Below are 19,106 nucleotides of genomic sequence, written 5' to 3'. Positions count from 1 at the left end.
TCAACGTTTTCCATGTTCTACCTTCTCAGTTGTGAGTATCTGCTGTTTTTCTTTGCCTAAATAATAATAGTAATAATAACAAAACAAAACAAGAAGAATAACTTTTGGGCATAAACACATGATGCTCTTTAGCATTTAAGGCCAATTTCAGCAAATTTAAGTTGTTTTCCTATTGTAAACACAGATAAAAGATCTGAAGCTTCAACAGTGATTTTCTAAGTAGATTTCTGCAGTTCATGTCACCACCCGTCGAACAAGACAACAGAAAAGCCCTACCTTGTCTTTAAACGACCTCTTCTCCAGATATCCTTCATAGTAACAAGTCGGCAGCTGGTTCTTCAGTCGCCCTGTTCGCTTCGCCATCACGAAGATCCTCGAACACGCAGATTTCACTCCGACTTGATTCCCACGTGAACTTCTGAGGGCTGTTTGCAGAAACTTTCAGCTCTCTGCTATAAAAGCACCAAAACGCACCTGTCTCGTCAGCGCGGCTCCGAGGGGGCCGCTGATTGGTCCATAAGCGGATGGGGCGGGTCTTTCTCCAAATACTTTCAGGTAAGAGGACTGGTGACGCAGTCAGCGAGTTTCCAAGATGGAAACTATGTTAACACGCGGAACTGAATCCCAGTATGTGATGTAACGTTCAGATTATATGTTTGATTTAAAAATGTAGGAAAAGTGGTGAAAAATGAAGTTTCTGCTGTAAATGAGGTGATTTCTCTGCAGCTTGTTTGTGCTTTTCGTACTTTTTCTGGAAACATTTCAAAATGGCTGCTTTAGTCAAGTGAACACCTGAATAAGACAGTGAAATTAAGCTTAATGAATCTTAAAGACAGGTATTAGTAGCTCAAACAGCTACTGAATCTGTCATTTGAAGCTTCTAGCAAACACCAGATAGTGTAGCTATGATTCAGAGTGATAAACAGCTGTTCATTCATTCACAGGTTTTGGAATATTAATCAGAGGTCTGGGTGTCCTCCCTAGAAAATACTGAGCATCAAACATTTCATTTTCTGCACTCTGGTGTTTTTTTTATGTACTACTTGGTGCCTTTCTGCATCAATTTACATCAAAACGTCTTTATTTATGTCAGTCACTGGTATTAATATGGAAAGCTGCGGTTGTGTCGGTATTTCTGTACATTCTGGTCACTCTATGGGGTAAAACAAACAAGAAACTGGCCAAAATGCAAAAGGACACGTGTTTTTGTACTTTTAAACTTGTCATAAAGCAGTATACTGCATGTCTCGTAACAGGGACAGCATCCAGTCAGGGAAACTCTAGTTTTGCATAGAAATATGTTGGAAAAAAAAGCTTCACAGCAAATCTTTAGACCTCACTTCGTTTTACCTGCCCATATATATGCATTTGATGATTTGTATCCCGCTGAAATCTACTCCTCTGACTGTGTCTACAAGCAATGTAGTATACACCAATGTGTGTTTGTGCCTATATTTTCTGTTCTAAGTTTTAATTAAACATTCATTTGTTAATTTTTTATATTGACTTGCTGCCTTTTACTTGATTTCATGTGTTATTTTTATCATATTACACTGTATATTTCCTAAATATTTAGTGGCATGTATCCTCTTCAGCCCCCTGAAGTCTCCACCTATGATTGACCTGTTTTTTTTTTTCGCGACTCTTGACAGCAGCCGCTAAACGCTCGAGTTACCATCTAGATAAACAGGTCGGCTGTGTGCCAGTGAGATTTGCATAAGGTGATATTTGTCTGAGTCGCCGCCCTTTGTAGAGGAAAACCTTAAATGCCTTCCACACAGGTGGATGCAGAGATTGTAGAAACTGTGTCCCCATCTGCTGGATCTGTGAAGGAAATTATTGCCCTTATTTAACCTGCAAATGTTCCAGTTCACACTGAACGTAGTCTAGTCCTGCTGTGGGTGAAATGTTCAGTTTTAGACTCTGATCGTTCTGGAGACTGTAGGTTTTGGTCTAGTAGAATTATACTCCATTATACTGTGAGGTGTTTCCAGTAATTCATCTAGTAAGTGTTTCTTATGAGCCATTAGTTGCTGGCAAAGTAGAGTAAATCCTGATTTAGTAAAGAACTACTTCTATTCAGTAGCTTTGTCTATGAGCAGGGTGTTACTAGTTATATCAGTTTGGCAAATTCAGTTGGTGATAACCACAAAGTCACGTTACAACCAAGCTATACTGACACAACACATGGTTTTAAGTCGCTTCTTGCAGTGAAATATTGGCAATGTGTTACAGATCGCCCGATTCTGGCCTGTCAGTTTGGAAATGAGAAGGAAGGCACAGGGAGAGAGCAGACAGGACAGAGACGAAACCCTGAACCTGCAGCTGGCTGCATGAAAGTACGACCGACAGTCCTGATGATGGAAAGGAAGGAAGAGCAGCGGCCAGCGCTAATCATTGCTCTAGCAGCAGTGGGACAGTGGGAAATGAATGTGCAGAGAGAGGAGAACTGGTAAGACTACACCTAACGTGTCCCAAGCAATCACAACAGCCAGAGTCAGAAGAATTCAGTCACTGAGGGAGCAGATGACTCGGTTGTTCCCCAAAATCATTTCATGCAACACCGACACTGCATGTGGAACAGGCCAAACCATCGTACTCCAGTGATGTAACTCTTCCTTCGACCGCAGTCCGGCCAAAGGAGCTGATCTGCAGCCGTGATTGAAGCCGGGCGGAGCTGGGAGGCGTCCAGCCGGCTGGATGGATGGATGGATGAGCGGGTGGGTTTAGGTGAGGCTGGCGTTGGAGCTGCTAGTGTTGCTGTTCTTCCTCTGGCCGCTTTGCACCACGCTGGGAACCTGCAGGCCCGTCACCACAGAGAAACTTCCGTTCCACACCTGCAGGGGGCATCGAGAGTCAGTTTTAAAAGCGAAAACGTAACAGAAGCAGACAGCAGATACTTCGACAGAAACGTTTCTCACCATGAAAGCTGGAATAACTGGCTGCTGGAACTTTGTCTTGAAGGTGTGCATCAGCTGCTTTGTTTTGGCGTTGTAAAAGAGAGTGTGCCTGGAGAGAACACATTCCACAGTTTATTGTATTTGTTTAGCAGGCAAACACATCAGTCCATTTATTTTCTACATGGTGTGTTACATTTTCTCCAAGTCAGCATCCAACAGGAATGGTTAGCTGTCATTAGCATTTCTAGTCAGACAATATACTGAACAAGTTGCAGAACACAAGAAAAATAACTCCAAACATCACATTATTAGACCTAATTATTCCCCCATGTTACTATTGTTAAAGGTTTTGTGCTTGATTTCTGTTCTGAGTGAATGGAGGTAATTAAGTAGTGACTAACTCTTGATGCACCATGTCTCGCCATTTCAAAAAGTGTTTTTTCACTACATCAATGGATGAATTTGTTATAACAAATGTCACAAAAATGTGAAAAATGTCCTTTACAAATGCACCAAGTAATGTCTTCAAATAGCTTCTTTTGTTTATCAATCAACATTGCAAAACCCACTGATATTTCTTCTGTGGTGTTAGTATGTTTTATCTATTATTTGCAAGGTTTCTGTTCTAAATTAACGGCATTAACAAAGTAGAATCTACATCATGTTCTGCCATTTTTTGCTACATAGAAAAATGTTTTTTCTTTCCATTAATTAATGACTTAGTATTTCAAATGTCAACAGAGAGTGAAAATTCACAAAAATATGCAGTGAGGTCTTCAAATGACTTCCAGTGTTTCTCAAACATTATAAAACCCAATGATATTCCTTTTACAATGTTAGTATGTTTTATCGGATATTTGCATTATTTTATGCTTTCTCACCTCAAAAAGACTCACCTGGTGTAATAAAGTTTAAATAAAAACACATGTTTTTTGGTTAATTAAAGCATCTATTTGTACGTCACCTTCATCGTAGTTCACATAGACTCCTATGCTGTTTGGGATCGGACAGTCGAGTGTTCGAGCCTTGTTGTTGTGTTTGGCCGTGAGGCTCTGCTGCAGCCAGTTGTTCAGATGGATGCACCAGGAAGCGCCGCTTTTCCCCAGCTGGTCGAATCGGCCGAGGCTCCGCAGAGCGACGCCCACAGCGAAGGCTTTGCTCTCTTTGTCAAACTTCACCTCCCAGTACTGCTGGCCAGCGTCGATCATAGTGTCAGCTGTTATGAGATATAAGCAGGGATGACGTTTGTGACAGTGTCAGCAGCTCAGTGCGTTTCTGTAGGAGACAGTCTGACTTGAAACATCAGTTCAGTGTAAGTTAGTGTTGTGAGTTTCACAGATGAACCAGCTGGTGAAAAATTGGGTTTCAAATATGGTTGTTAAAATAGCTAATAGTGCTATTAATGCAGAAATATGCAGCGTTTAGAGCACAGTTTGGCTAGATTCTGTTTAAATGTGGATATAAGTCATCAATGGAAACAGGTTTTCTCCCCAGAGCCCTCTTCAGACATGAGGTGTGTCACACTGATGTCTTCATTATGCTGTTAAAGTACTTTTATTCAGACAAACCCACGACTGTGACGAAAAGACACACAGTATACATGTCATTATGTCATAAAAGTGAGATCTGATAGCAAATCCAAAGACATAATCCACTATTATTATTATTGTTATTATTATAGAATGTCCATGCACCTTAGGTAGTTCGATACAACTTTTTTCCTACTACCTGTCAAAGCCACGTTGGTGTCGAGGCTTCTGAGGAAAAGTGACCAAGGTGCTCAGTTAGACATGAAGCCAACACGTTCAGATGCTGGTAGATTTAACAGCGAAAGGGGTTTATTTATTGAATGTACAATTTTTTATTCAGAAGATCTGCCCATTAATTCTAATTTACCTAAAAAACACAGGCTAAGCTAGTCTACAAAATTCAGAAAAGCTAGATTCATTTTCAGTCTTTCAACTTAACTTCAGTCACTCCCACTCTACAACTACATCTTCAAACTGCTCTGGATATGTAGATAAATATTTCCTGTACTTTGCTAACAGTGTGTTCTTACCCAGCACCGTGTACGACTCGGCTGTAAACCGATCTCTGCCGGGTCGGGCTGTCGGCGCTCTCTTAGGAGACATCAGGGCTGACCTGGTTATGCACAAGACAGACAGTCGAGACCCTCAAAGATCTGTATTTGTGGGGTTGATTCATTATTATACTAAATACAGGACAACAGCAGTTTACATTCATACAAACCTGGCTGGGGAGTGCATCGGCGAGTTGGTTCGATTCTTCTCTTTGCGGATGTCCTGGATCTTCCCTCCACTGCTGTCCCACTCCACACTCAAGTCCTCCACCTTCAGGTTCTGGTGGGCTGAACCCGAGTCCAGTTTGAAGGTGAAGGCTGAAAAAGGGAAAGAGGTGAGGGTTTTTATTTAGCGCACAGAAAGCTGCTATATTTAGGAGCACAATTCCAAAAAAAAAGAAGACATTTTAACCCTCGTGTCGTCAAATTAACTCGTTTCAAAATCTGGAGGGAAACATTTTTGATTTTTTTTAGTGACAAAAATGAAATGTTAAAAAATGTTTCCTTAAGAATATTCGGGGGAAAAAAATCAACCAAAATCCAGTGAATTTCATTGAATTTTGTTAGATTTTTTTCTGAATGTTCTTAAAAGAAAATAGAACTTTTACTGACATATATGTAAGCATTTTAGGATTTTTGGGAAGATTTTTATTCATTTTTGAAAATATTTACAATTTTTAATTTCTAAAATTTTTATTTCTTGCCAAATTTGGGGATTTTTTAAAAAAATTTGAAGGAATTTTTGAATTTCTTCCTAAAGATTTTGATTTTTTTAAATAAATTTTAGAATTTTGGGATTTTTTTCAGACAAAGGAACAGTATTTTTTGGTGTCTGTAAATGAGGACAACAGGAGGGTTAAGCATCATCACTCCCGCCAAAATATCATAAACAGCGCAGCTTTTTACACGCAGTGATCTTACCGTGAGTTTCTAGTGTAACCGGCTCTGAGAACTCTCCAGCCACCGCCTTGTTGCACGCTCTCACTCTGAACGTCATGTACCGAGTGTCAAAACGCAGACCTGAGAGCAAAAAGTATTGTTACCGAGTCCATTCCGTCAGAGTTAAACACAAATTTCTCCTCCTCCTACCTGTCAGTGTGTGCTCCATCTCCTTTATCCCCTCCACCACCATCCAGGGATAATCCTCTCTGATCCGTGGAGGACCCTCGTGATTTGTGCGTCGATGTTCCAGTATGTAATGATCTATTTTGCTGTCAGGCTCCGGCAAAGTCCAAGCTACAGTCACTGTGTTGTCGCACACCTGGGACTCCGACACCTGGATCTCTGGAGTGGCGGGAACTGGAGAGGAGAGACAGTTTGTGATAAATCATATCCGACATCACCTTCCTGACTCCTACTGTCTTATTTAACAGCAACACGTACTGAAATGGCCAATGAAGACACAAAAGCAGGATTTAAAACTGTAATTTTATGATGAAAGATAACAAAAGTTGTTTTGCAGGTTTAATTTTAAAGCTGCATTCAGTAATTTACACCACTTGGGGGCAGAATTAGTCTAAAACAAGCTGAGAATCGAGCGTAAACGTCTGTTTTAAGTGTACGAAACAATCATCTACAGTTCACCGAGAAACAAGAACACATTAGCGTCTATTTCTGTAATTTTTACTCTTCTTTTGGTCTAGTTTTCATCTCCACCAGCACCTGAGAAAAGCATCTTGCTCTTCAGCTGCTAAATTATTCCCCCTCAAGCTGCTAACTTTGCCCCCTTTGCTGTTTGGTGATAAACAGGCACAGTGCTGTGGTTTTATCTGAGCTTTTCACCCGAAAACAGCAGCTTCCATTGAAACTGAGTCCTACTCTAAATACAGAACAGAAACAGTAAAACCACACCAGCAGAAAAGGAGGTTGAGATACCCAGTATAGGTGTGGAGTGATCATTCTCTGTGGTTTCATCTCCCTGTTCGACCTCTTTCACATCACACGTAGTCATTTGACTCATTAATATAAGAAATGCTGGCGAGTGGAACGTATCGCAGGAAGTCCAACACGCTGCCTGTTTGACAAAGAGCCTTTGTTTTTGCTCTGATTAGATGATCTGACAGAGACGCATTGTTAGGAACGTGTGATTACTGCTGGTTTGTCTGCAAAAGACTAAATTAACCAGAATTTGTTGCAGGATCACAACATAGACAAGTTATAAGTACAGTAGAGTAGCCCATTTCTAAATGCTTTATTTTGATTACATGACTGGATATTTAACACCAATGTACTAATGAACATTATGGCATTCTATCTTTGTTAGACTGTGTTGGGTAGTTTAATCTGGAAAACTGCAGGAATTCCTAATTGGAATAAAACTATTTTAGGAACTATTTTCTTAAACAAGTGAAAAATATGAAATTTACAAATGAGATAAATATAAGTAAAATGCAACTTAATTTAAGAAAAATAACAAAAACAAACTAAAGTGTAATTAAAAAAACAAGATGCACCTGTAGATTTTTTTAGATATAATAAAGGTTTAGTTATTATAAACTAATGTAAACTGATCAGATCCTAAGGTCTTAAAGCTGTGGTGGTTTTTTGGGTGTCATTGGACAAAAAGTCTTAAAAAAGCATTTGAACATATTTTTAATGCAAGCGGTCTAAAAGGCAACTAGACTTCTATGTGTCCTTTTGGCTTTAGAAACTAGAAACTCCATGAAACCTCCAGAGAGGGTGTCAATATTGGCTGTTCTAAGAATGTGGAGGATTGTTCCTGTTCTTTCAGACGGTGAAAAGCTTGATTTAGAGGCAGAAAATCCTGCTGGAAAAGCTGCTATTCCAAAATCCAACAAGTGGGAAGACAGACTTACTGAAAAGACAGTTTAAATTTATTGAATTTTTATAGTCTGATTCTCTTAAAGAAGGGTTTATGAGGTGCTTAGAGTATTACCAACAGTACATGGGAGTTGGTGTACCATCAGATTGAAGAAGCAGACAGAAGTATTTGCACAAAATGAACTACAGAATGTAATTCAACCATTTAAAAAATATATGTCAGAGTTTAAGTATCTTTCTTTCTTTCTTTCAAGTTCTTTCTTTCTTTCAAGTTTATTTGAAAAAGGACAGCGTGCAGTTACATTAAAAAGATGGCTGCACCAGATTTAGCATCATGCTAATTTCCATCTGTAGTCCGTGTAGTATACATTATTTAGAACATTTTTGACGTTGATAGACAGCAATCGCCATTGATTAGTTTGTGTGTGTTATTGTGTGAAACTGATGTTTTAACACATTAGTTTTGATTCAAACATATTAGAACTCCAAACTTAACCTAGCCACGCTAGACCCATGTTCTGAAGGCACAAGGGTCTAGGACTGCTCGACAGGGAGGGAGGCGGGCTAAAAGGTTGTCTTTCAAATCACTCTGCAGCAATTGGGTAGGTATACAACCAATCAGCGCAACGAATAGGCTGACGTAGTTCCTAGAGCGCCGACGGATTGTGGCTAAGTCCCATTAGCTTCCCAACCAGCGGAGCCAACTGGTATATTAAGGATTTGTCATATCCCGTCGGCATAAGTCCAAATACGTCTTTCTTCTCAATGAAACACTTCAGTGCCGTCCTTTGTTTATCTTTCAAGTTGAACTTTAGCTTCAAATCTTTAAGGGCTGTGGCCAAAGCAGAGTCGAAAGATAACTGTTTACTGCGCGCCGGTTGTTTCTGTCAGAATCGTCGCGCCTCTGTCATCACTTCGTTACGCCCGCCTTCTGACTCTACACTTCATGGTGATTCGTCCGGCCAGTTTTAGGAGAATCCAGCCTTGATCCTTATGGAGGGTAACTAGTCCCACCCTGGCAGAGAATTAAATTCGTTGCCGTGGGTTGTCTAGCGCGGCTAGGCTACTCCAAAGTCATAAAGTGGTAAACTGTCCCAGTTTCGATTTAAAGAGATCAATATTATGCCTTCAGGACACTGGAAAGAAATGATGGACAGTAAGGTAAAGGAACAACAATATTTTAAACACAGCATGCGTCTATCCATACTCATCATGATATCCACCGATCAGCCGCAACATTCTGACCACTGACAGATGAAGTGAATAATATCAATCATCTTGTAATAATGCAATGTTCTGCTGGATGTTTGACATCCACCTAAACATTGCAGGTCAAGCAACCATCACATCCCCTATAGCAACAGCAGTCCTTGATGCTGGCCCTCAGCAGGACAACGCAACCAGACACACTGCAAAAACTGCTCAGGACTGGCCCAGGGAACACGACATAGCCAAGGCATTCACCTGGTTCCAACTCCCCAGATCCACTGGGTCAGAGGAGTTTTAGCAGCATAAAGGAGGCCAACACAATCATAATATTATGCCTGATCGGTGCATTTGTACATGTAGAAGGTACTTAATGCACTTCTTGTCTTGCTTCCTCAAAGACTCATTTGTATCTAGCTGCTGTAACATGTAAGCTGAGTGATCAATAAAGTTTATCTGATCTTACGCTGCTGTCCCTGTCCACAGCATGTTCACTGCTTAGCTTCTATGTCATTGTAATGGACGGCTTGGTTGTGTTGGCAGCCCAGATATGTCATAAAAGCAGACGTATGAAGCACGTGTACGTAGCCACGCTTCACCTGGTAGGGCGGCTTAAGACAGAGAGGGGAGACCAGCAGGAGGAGGCTGTATAATCAAATTATGCTCTTAGTTCCAGATTTGTGCCTGCCTACTGCAGCTTTAATTAATCAAACAACTAATAACTTCAGCTGTTAAATGCAGGCAGTGGAACAAAAACATCCCCTTGAAACGCAGGAAAAATACAAAGCAGCATCTACGAGGACAGTGCAGGTGAAACTCTTTTGCTTCTATCTGCATTTGTTTGTAATAAAAGTGGTGCAGACCTGGAAGAAACTTGAGAGCCTGCAGCATCTCCCTCTCCTGGCTGAAATCCACCATCAAGTGACTCATGTTGTCACTGGCTTTAGCCTTCAGGGAGAGGCGAAAGGCTGGAGCCATTGTCACGCTGCGGACAAAGGGACGCACACAAACACACAAACACATGGGGTGGAAACAAGCGACGTCTATTATTCAAGTGAACCAAAAGAGGGAGTAAACAAACAAAGAAAAAAAAAACCCAGGTGATTCTAGCACTGCTCACTAAGAATAAAAGGTCTCTAACTAGATTTCTACCACTGAACTCATCACCTTCATCAACATTTACAAAGAAGCTAAAGAAGGAGCAGCATTCATCCAGGGAGGGGCTGACACAGGATGGTACGAACTCGAGAGGACAGCAGGAAACACAGAGACAAAAGGCTCTCGAGTGGAAAGTTTTCCACAGTGCTTGCTCTCTATGAGATGGGTGCGGTTGCTGGCTACATGTTTGAATGCATGCATGCTACATTATGCTAAGGCTCGCTGGTCACAGGAGGCTACGACAGGAGAGAAGCAATGGATGGCTGAGTACTATACCTATCCTTAATGTCTTTGGCCGCCTGGAGAGGAGAAGCAGAGAGGAAGGGAGGAAAAGGAGAGAAAAAAGAGAGGAGAGAGATACGGGAGCAAAGAGAAAACTGAGTTGGAGGCCATCATGTTGTCATTTAACACAAAAAGTTGTGCTGTGTTAAAGTAACTGGTAGTATGACACTGCAAGAAGGACACAGAAAATCAGTTATTAAAGCATTCAGTGAGCGTCGCAGCAGCACTGCAGCACATCGGTTACCTGAGTGAACCCGTCCGTCTCCGAGGAGCACAGCGTCTGATTGGCCAGTTCCAGCAGCTCCTCTGAGCTCTCCAGGGCTTTAGAGCAGGCGCTCAGCTGACTCTGTGAAAAACACCAGCTCACAGTCAAACAGAGTGTATCTGCAAACTCTCACAGGTTTGACTTAAGTATAAAGGGGCTGTTGTGTTTTCTGCAGGAGCCGTGGAGAAGGATGCATCAGTTGAGAGTCACAGTTCAGACCTGAGGCTGCAGAGACCTTCAAGTGTTCGATTATTTAATGACATTTTGATCACAGATGAAGTAAAAGAAATATCGGCTCATGTAATGCAGCCAAGTCGCAATAACACAACAGTAAAGAGGTTAAAACGCAGACGTGAGATCAGCTGTTCAGAATACACATGAGCAAAAATCGGATTTGTTTCAGGGTACGTATAATAATAAAACTATCATTAGATGATATTAAAGATGGCATCTCCCAGCAAGTATTAGTTCTATGGACTTTCTATAACTTCTGTAATCTGCTTCCTCTTTCAGTTGTCTGCAGACCTGTTTATATGACATACTAATATATACCTAGCAAATAATTTTAGATTTCTTCATTTATTCTGCTTTTTTTAGCACCATAAAGTACACTATGCATATTCCATCCAATCCAGCTCTATTGAGTTTCTACTGCAGGAGGTCAGGGAGCAACTGGAGCCTATCCCAGCTAACAGTTGGCGAGAGGCGGGCTGTATTCTGGACAGTCCATTGCAGGGCTGTTTGCGCATTCAAATATTCTAGTAAACTATCATAACTTGTTAAAAATAAGGGCGGCATAGTGGGAACAGTATTGCCTCTCTGCAAGAAGGTTCTGAGTTCAAATCTGCAGAGCCTTTCATCATGTTCTCGCTCACTGTTCTAGCTTCCTCTCATAGACATGGATTAATTAAAGCCTTTATTGGTGATTCTAAATTGGCTTAAGGTGCAGGTGTCAGAGAGCATGGTCTTCTGTCTCTTTGGCTACATTCCATATTTTTCTTTTTACTTTAAACATGATCTGCTCACAAAGTAGGCACTGTTTCATGCAGTATGCACACAACTGGGACATACTACTTCATCACAATACTGCACCTTAAGCTTTGATTGTCACTGGATCAAGCTTGTTTGTTTTCGAGCACAAAGTCGCAACGGCCTAAAAAGCATGCTCACTTGTATACTGGAAAGAGTGACTATTTTTTTGGCCTGGTACATTTGACATACCATGTATCTCCTTCAAATATTTTGAAGGAGATACAAAATATTTTTCTGGCATACGACATAGTTTGGATGTTGGAATAGAGCTCATGTTTGTCTTGCAATGAAATGGTGTATGTGCTCTGCCTCGCTCCCAGTGTTAGCTAGGAAAGGCTCCAGACTCCACCGTCTTCTATAGGAGAAAGTGCATATAGCTAATAAGTGGTTGGATGTAAAAAGTAAAATAAAGTATAAACACAAAATATGGACATACACACATTTTTTCCTGATTGAACCTGGTGTGCAGTTAGAAAAGCTTAGTTTTCAGTCACACACTTAATGGTCAGGTGGCTATAGTTGGAAGAAAAATCAAGTTTTGTACCTCTTAACATGTTTAAACTGTGTTTCTTAAATATACTTGAAGACGTATGTAGCTAGCACCACATCTGAGCATTTCCACCTTTAACCTGCAGTTTATCAACAACAGTCTCAAAAACACAGATTCAGACTTCCAGGGTTTCATACGTCACAAATCTAATAAACCAACCCTTCCTCTGGTTGCAGGGTGGGGCTTTCTGTGCCAATATTCCTCTTCAGAATCGGTTTCTGGTTTAAACATGCACGACTAAATTGCTCCAATGTGACTGTAAAAAGAAGCGAGGAGCTTCATCGATCTGCATGTCTCAAGAGAGCAGCGGTGTAGAATTACATCTACACTTTTAAAGGCTGGAAGGGATCATTTTCATTGAAAATACTTTTAAATATTTAACTTTAGTATGAAAAGATTCATTTTAAGGGGTTTAATCAACAACTTTAAACACAAACATAGAGATAATGCCCCTATATCAAGTGGTGAAGCAATGCTTTCTCCTCACATGGTTGGCTCACTGACATAAAATCACACCACCTGATTACGCTGAGATTTAAAATCTGCTCCTGGAATCATGAATATGCATGAATACTCTCACAGAATTAAACAGCAGCTACCTGCAGCTCGTATGTGCGACTGGCTCTCTCCTGTTTGATGCGCGTCACCATGTTTTCCTTCATCTCGTCCAGAACAGAGTGGAGGGAGGTGAACTCGGACTCCAGGTCCTCCTGCACTCGATTGGAGTTGGCCTGTTGTCAAAACGCAAAAACGAGGCAAACGTTTCAGCCAGACTAGCTGGACGAAGGCATTGTCATATGTTGTTCCTAATTTAAACAAAAGACTTCCCCAAACAAGACAGACAAAGGAGGACAGAAGAGTACATCCAGCTTGTATGTGTGGAATACTATTTCAAAGAGAAAAGGATGAATATATGAAAGCAGTATAGCACTATAATACATTAGGTTTAACAGAAAAGGCAAGAAATGATGCATGAAAACATGTCTGACTCTGCAAATTTCTTGCTGGAGCTGACTGAGGAAAACCGCCACACTTTGTGCAACCTGCATTAAATTAAAGTGTGTATTTCTGTACCTCCAAGTTGTCCAGGCTCTGCTTGAGGGTACAGACGAAGTTGGAAATCTCCTCATTCTTCATGGCCAGCGTATGGGTGATCTTACGCAGAGACTCCTGCAGAAAAGACAAAAAAAAAAAAAAATCTCAGACAGAATTTTCTCCTTTCAGACCGAGAAAGCAAATGATGTGCATGATAATACTCTCTATGGATGAAAGATGCAGGTTTGCACTTTAAAGCAGACACTGTAGCAGCTCAGTGAAGTGCCTCCTTGGCTGGAGAGGACGCAGAAAGCTTTGTGTTCCCCGTTTGAAGCATCTGATCCTCGGACGGTGCAGGGAGGAGGGAGGACACTTCAGGGACAGAAGGATGCGCATCAATAATGTAATAATGCGGATGTAGAATCACTAAACGGGCGTCTTCAAACGACTGGACACACAATACAACACGAATCACGACACTAATGATATGAGTCCACTCCTCTGCTGCCCAGCCCACAGTGGAAAAAGCCCCATTCATACCGAACCACTAATGTTTGTTGATGCGAGAGGAGCTGCATCAAGGCCCCCCCAAGCCCGGGACCGTTAAACCGCCGCCTTCGGTAAGAAAAATACCGTCGATAAATCTCAAATTCAGCCGTTTACAACCAAAAACATGGCTGTGAAACACGTCCCGTATCCGCAAACTCCCGAATTTGGCCGCCTTTCCCTCCCTTCTCCTTCCTTTGTACGCTACGCCCTGAAACAGCTTCCCCCCATCAGAGACACCTGTTCCTCCGGCCCCGGCTCACCTTCTGGTCCCCCATATTGCCTCCCCGAAGCTCCGGCGCCGCTACAGCCGCAAACACCCCCGATATTTCTCCTCCGTCTCCCGGTTTCTTTCTCTTTCTTTGGTTTAATAGCGCGGCGGAGCTGGTACTGATGCTGCCGGAGAGCGACGCATCTTCGGACGGACACCAACCACCAACGCCTTTGGGCCGTAGTGCGGACAGCGCATGCGCTAGAGGAGGATTCTGGGTAATGGGGTTTCTGTCGTGTGGGTGAATGATGCTGCCTTCACTTACAGTCGGAGAAAAGACAACAAAAGTAAAACTACGGTTAATGTTGACATTTGTCTCCCACCGGAAGACATATTTACATTTTAGGAGAGATTTTGGCTAAGAAGAAAGTTATATCTTTGCGTTGTCAGGGCTGAAAATGAGTCCCACTCCGGCCCTGTACTAAACACACACAGTAGCCTCATGAATTCAGTGATTCCTGTACTTTTGTAATTTCTTTTCACTTTGCTTATTGTTGTTTCAGTCAAGTCGAGTCACATTTTTTATATAACACATTTAAAACAAGAGAAATTGACACAAAATGTGTTTCTTTTTACCCTGCATCTAAAATAACTTACTGCAAAACGATGAGAAATTAGAGAAGTTAAAGATCCAACATAAGGCTTGTATGATAGTGTCCTGTTTCTTGTATCTATGCCTTATACTGATGATTATCAGATTCGTCTTTATTAATTTGCTAGTCAGGATGTGCAATATTGAAAAAGCAGACATTTATAACCATATATTGGTTCAGAAAATGTTGCTGATTGACATCTGCATTATCATTTTGTTTTTGTAAATGTGAGCTCAATGATGGAACTTTTCAGGACGGCTTTTTCATATTTCAAATCACTCCTAACCAGAGATTATTTCACCTGCTTTTCCACTATTGCAGATTTGGAATTTAGAACATAATGAAAAGTTAAAAGTGAACATTTCAGGCTTTTATTTTTAATAGTTTGCACATAATATGTAAATTTGTTAGTTAAATATGGAGTGCCACAGCTTTACTTTACAGTAAAAAGGGACTATGATTTAATTTGATTTGATATTTATTTAATGTTTGTGCACCTTTTAAGGTTCATTTACTTTCATTTACTCACATTTCAGAGAGCGATGCTATAATCTTTTTGACTCTTTTTAAAACAGACATATATTATCATTTATTCATCAAGCAATGACGCTTTTAAACAGCTAATACATTTACCAATAAGTGCTTTCTGCATTTTGTAAGAACCATAAAAAGGTGGAACCCACTGGTTTAATGTTTAACTATGTGTTGTATTTTAAAAGTTTAATACATTATCTACTGTTTCAAATCTGCATCTAAAAAAAGCGCGTTTCCTGTTGAAATGTAATATACCAAAAAAAAAAAGAAATGCAATATTGTCGAAGGATACAGCAGCAGAAAAGGAAAACACTAAAGTAGGAATGCCTCAAAGCTCCTCTTACGTGCAGTAACTGAGTAAATGCTCTCAGATGCTTTCTATTAATGCATGTCTGTTGCTAATTAGGTTGTTGTGGTGAAAAGTTTTGTGATTGTGGCAAACCAAATTTCACAACAGGGATAAAATAGAATGAATCTGCCACAAGAGCTAAGAGTCTCGACAACCTGATTGTGTTGTAGAGATGCAAGGAAACGCAAATTAACCTTTGAAACTTAAGCAGGCTGCAGTTTTATTTATATTTTTGGTCAAAGGTCACTTACAAGAATCTACAGTCCTGAAAAAAAATTGTTAGACCACCCTTGTTTTCTTCAATGTCTTGTTCATTTCATTGCCTGGTAACACTAAAGGTATATTTCCTGAAGAATACAACAATTACAACAAAAAAATGCAGCTGAGTACATCATATTTTATGTCCTGTTTGACATGCTTAAGCTTAATTGTATCCCCAGAGTATAAAAGAGGCCATTTCATGTCATAAGCAGCACTGCACAGGCAAAGGCTTAGAGTGATTTCCTGCTGACATTCAAGCCGTAGCACAACTCAGAAGATGTCAGCTCTCACATAATACCTAAAACAAAAGAATTTTTTGAAGCCTCAGAGGCAGCCATCTTGGCACTGTTGGAAATTGGCATGAGTGAGCGACAAGCAGCAAAAAAACTGACGATCTCCAAGACAGCCGTTCCTTACACCAAGAAAAAACAAGCCCAACATGGTTCTACCAAACTGCTAGCTGTTCGCTTCAGGAAAGGGGGGGGGGGGGGGGGGGGGGGGTTTGCAGCCTTGAATGACTGGATTTTCCAACAAGACAATGCCTCTTGCCACACAGTAAGGTCAGTCAAAGCCTGGATGGAGAACCAGAGCACTGGAACCATGCCTCGACCTGCTCAATCACCTGATCTAAATCCAACTGAAAACCTTTGGAAAATCATCAAATGCAAAATGGAGAACCCCAAGCCCCAAAACAAAGCAAATTTGTTTGAATTTGAGCAACAGGAATGGGCTGCTGTGACAGCAGAACAATGTCAGAAGCTGGTGGAGACACATGGCTGCAGTCATCAGAAACAGTGGTTATACACTGAAGTATTAACTCCTGTGTGTATCATGTGACTAAAATAGACAGAAAAGAAAACATGGAATCCTAAAAGCTGTTTTTAGCAGAACAATGCCACAGCTATTGATGGAAGAACTTAAGTGATTTTGGTTATTGTCAAGAAAACCATGGAAAATGGGTCGATATTAGCTCTTAAATTAAACTCTTATGAGCTATTTTTGTTACCATGTGTCCAAACAAATGTACCTTTAGTTGTATCAGGCATAAAAATGAAGAAAAAATTGAAGAAAACAAGGATGGTGAATATTTCAGCTCTGGTTCCTCTATAAGGTAAATAAAAATCTAACTTTGCCTTTAAGATGCAGTTTTTTCCACAATAGTTACACATAAAAACATCAGAACGCTCACTAAGACACCATATCTGCAGACCTGCTTTTAACTCAGTAAAACAGAGAAAACGGTTTCAGTGAAAACGCACACATCCTTTCCCATTTAAATTGCTGTGCTACAAAACAAATGCTTCAAAGATTAGATCTCTGTATTACTGACAGGACCTACTTTCAGTCTGCAAAAAAAGGAGATCATAAGGCTGAGGTTGCAGAAGTTGTGCATCCCCCCTGCAACTTTCAGACGTGTCTTCTGGTGACCTTTTTTTTTCTTCTCTGTTCACTGTCATAACCAGACAACACAGAGACACCTGTTATCTTGCTGTGTTTTTTGATATAAAGCGAATTAGAGGCAAACTTATAAAAGCTATCAGAGTAAATCAGTGCAGCGTGCGTGTCAGATTTTCAACATCTTTCTGTAAAACATCACAGAAGTTGTTGCGTTTTCGCAGCTTTTCTTTATCTGAAGCCTCTTGGTTGAAGCTACACTGCAAGAAAGTCATAATTTCAGCATCTCTGCTGAATCTCATACAGTTTTCTTAAAGATTGTGGTTGAAGACTGAATCAGAAAGTTCATCAACCCTTTGCACTTAGTTGTGTCTTGTCACAGGAAGCCAAGTGTTCCTCCTCTAGTAAGACGAGATGAGGATAAAGCGAAGTGTGTTTTAGCACCCTTCGCACCAAAACCCACACAGGGTTTCACAAACCCTTCGAATCATGTCCTGTTTGCTATTTGGTGGCATTCAGCAAGTCAGCAAATGTCTCGCTGAGGCAGTCTATCGCCAGCCTTCAGAAGCAGCATGCAGGATGTTCATTTTTAGCCAGTGACTGCTGCTTTCTGAGGGTGTATGAAAGAAGAGGAATGTCTCTCTTCTTCTTTTTAAGAGCCTACATGATTTTCCACCTTCAGCTGTTGTTTTTGCCTCCGCCACACAGGCAGCCCCCCTCAGTGAAGAGCACCTGATTCTCACAGCGCAGCACCAGAAAACCCCTCCTCCTCCCCACAGCAGCCACCCACACGCTGCCTTTTCTCGTCCGTCTCAGTCGGCGGTGCAGGCGATCAGGCAGCAGAGAACAGGATGAGGCTGAGAAGACGACCACCAAGCACATGAGAAGATGAAAATGTGGCTGAGGCAGGCGACTCTGGCGGTGCTCACAGGTGAGACCTCCAACTTTGATACCTGAAATTTCACCATTCCACTGAGGAGTAAAGCACATCTGTCTGCTTGTGTTGCTTCAAAAGTTCAGCTTCAGAGCTTCAGTAGATGACAACTTAACTTCTGTGGTTGGTTTATGAAGATGTTTCACCTCCTAAAGGATTTAAAGGCTTCATCACCACTTTTCATTCAATTAGATTCAACTTTAATGTCATTGCACAGACGACAAAGTGCAGCTTAGTGTCTAACTAGAAGTGCAAATGCAGCCGTATAGTGCAGTATTTACTATAATGAATGAACACAAATACATGAATATGCAGATGTGGATATATTTATAAATATATCATCTAAGGTAGGGATAAATAGTGTATAAACTGAATAAATAGTATAAACAGCATGGATAGTACAAACTGTAAGAACAGTATGAACATAAGCAGCTAAATACACGTTGTCAGTTCAATGAAAGTTCATTGTGTTTCTACAAATTGAGGTAACGGATAAGAACACACCAGAACAGCTGCAAAAAAAAAAATGTTACCGACAGAAAAACTATATTTAAAAGCATATTTATGGTGTAGAAAAGGCAATGCTGAACATATAAAGTGCAGTATAATTACTACGGATAATATAAACTGCAAGTTATGAGCGCAATAAAATTCTTAGATCACCGTTTTTCTCAATAAAATTGAGGTAATGAATAAGGACGCACAAAAACGGTTATGTACGGAAGATCAGTATTTAAAAATATATATTTATGGTCAAGAAAAGGCAATGCTAAATATAAAAAGTGCAGTATAAATAGTATGGATGATAAAAACTATATGAACATAAGCAGCTAAAACCAAGCTATCAGTGTGATTAACGTCTGACTTCACTGTGTCTCTAACTATAAACTGAGGTAAAGAATACGAACACACAAGAGCAGGTGCAAAAAAAGGT

The 19,106-nt window shown here is 40.7% G+C and overlaps 2 protein-coding genes across 4 annotated transcripts in view; one reads left to right on the top strand and one right to left on the bottom strand.

The window, feature by feature from the left end:
* Positions 1-2,171: 2,171 nt before the first annotated feature.
* fsd1 (fibronectin type III and SPRY domain containing 1) lies at positions 2,172-14,217 on the bottom strand. 3 transcript variants are annotated; one of them, XR_007941299.1, is made up of 13 exons: positions 14,099-14,217; positions 13,329-13,424; positions 12,854-12,985; positions 10,652-10,753; positions 10,402-10,424; positions 9,831-9,952; positions 6,070-6,279; positions 5,902-6,000; positions 5,151-5,298; positions 4,960-5,042; positions 3,865-4,116; positions 2,922-3,009; positions 2,172-2,837 (listed from the first exon to the last, which is right to left on the bottom strand). XR_007941299.1 is itself a non-coding variant. In XM_051946753.1 (13 exons), exons 1-13 carry the CDS (start codon positions 14,111-14,113, stop codon positions 2,727-2,729), a joined length of 1,494 nt encoding a protein of 497 aa, XP_051802713.1. In that variant the 5' UTR covers positions 14,114-14,217; the 3' UTR covers positions 2,172-2,726. The 3 variants fall into 3 exon arrangements, 1 of the variants encoding a protein (XP_051802713.1); XR_007941300.1 differs by lacking the exon at positions 14,099-14,217 and adding an exon at positions 13,511-13,753; XM_051946753.1 differs by having other exon boundaries at positions 2,922-3,022.
* si:ch211-129c21.1 (uncharacterized protein LOC563087 homolog) overlaps positions 14,211-19,106 on the top strand; it is a 37,578-nt gene continuing 32,682 nt past the window's right edge. The window contains 2 exon segments of the mRNA XM_051947674.1: positions 14,211-14,324; positions 17,947-18,169. The gene's annotated coding sequence lies outside the window, so the exon portion shown is untranslated.

This window comes from Acanthochromis polyacanthus, chromosome 4 (genome assembly GCF_021347895.1).
Source record: "Acanthochromis polyacanthus isolate Apoly-LR-REF ecotype Palm Island chromosome 4, KAUST_Apoly_ChrSc, whole genome shotgun sequence".
Classification (NCBI taxonomy): Eukaryota; Metazoa; Chordata; class Actinopteri; family Pomacentridae; genus Acanthochromis; species Acanthochromis polyacanthus.
Note: the sequence above shows the minus strand (reverse complement) of the source record. Positions and strands in the feature narration are given on the sequence as shown.

What these genes read in the sequence shown, in the direction of transcription:
- fsd1 (XM_051946753.1), bottom strand. An exon ending in AGACGGACGGGTTCACTCAG is followed by an intron (nt 10,425 to 10,651) that starts GTAACCGATGTG and finishes TCTCCTCTCCAG; the next exon opens with GCGGCCAAAGACATTAAGGA. An exon ending in GGTTACACTAGAAACTCACG is followed by an intron (nt 5,299 to 5,901) that starts GTAAGATCACTG and finishes TCCCTTTTTCAG; the next exon opens with CCTTCACCTTCAAACTGGAC.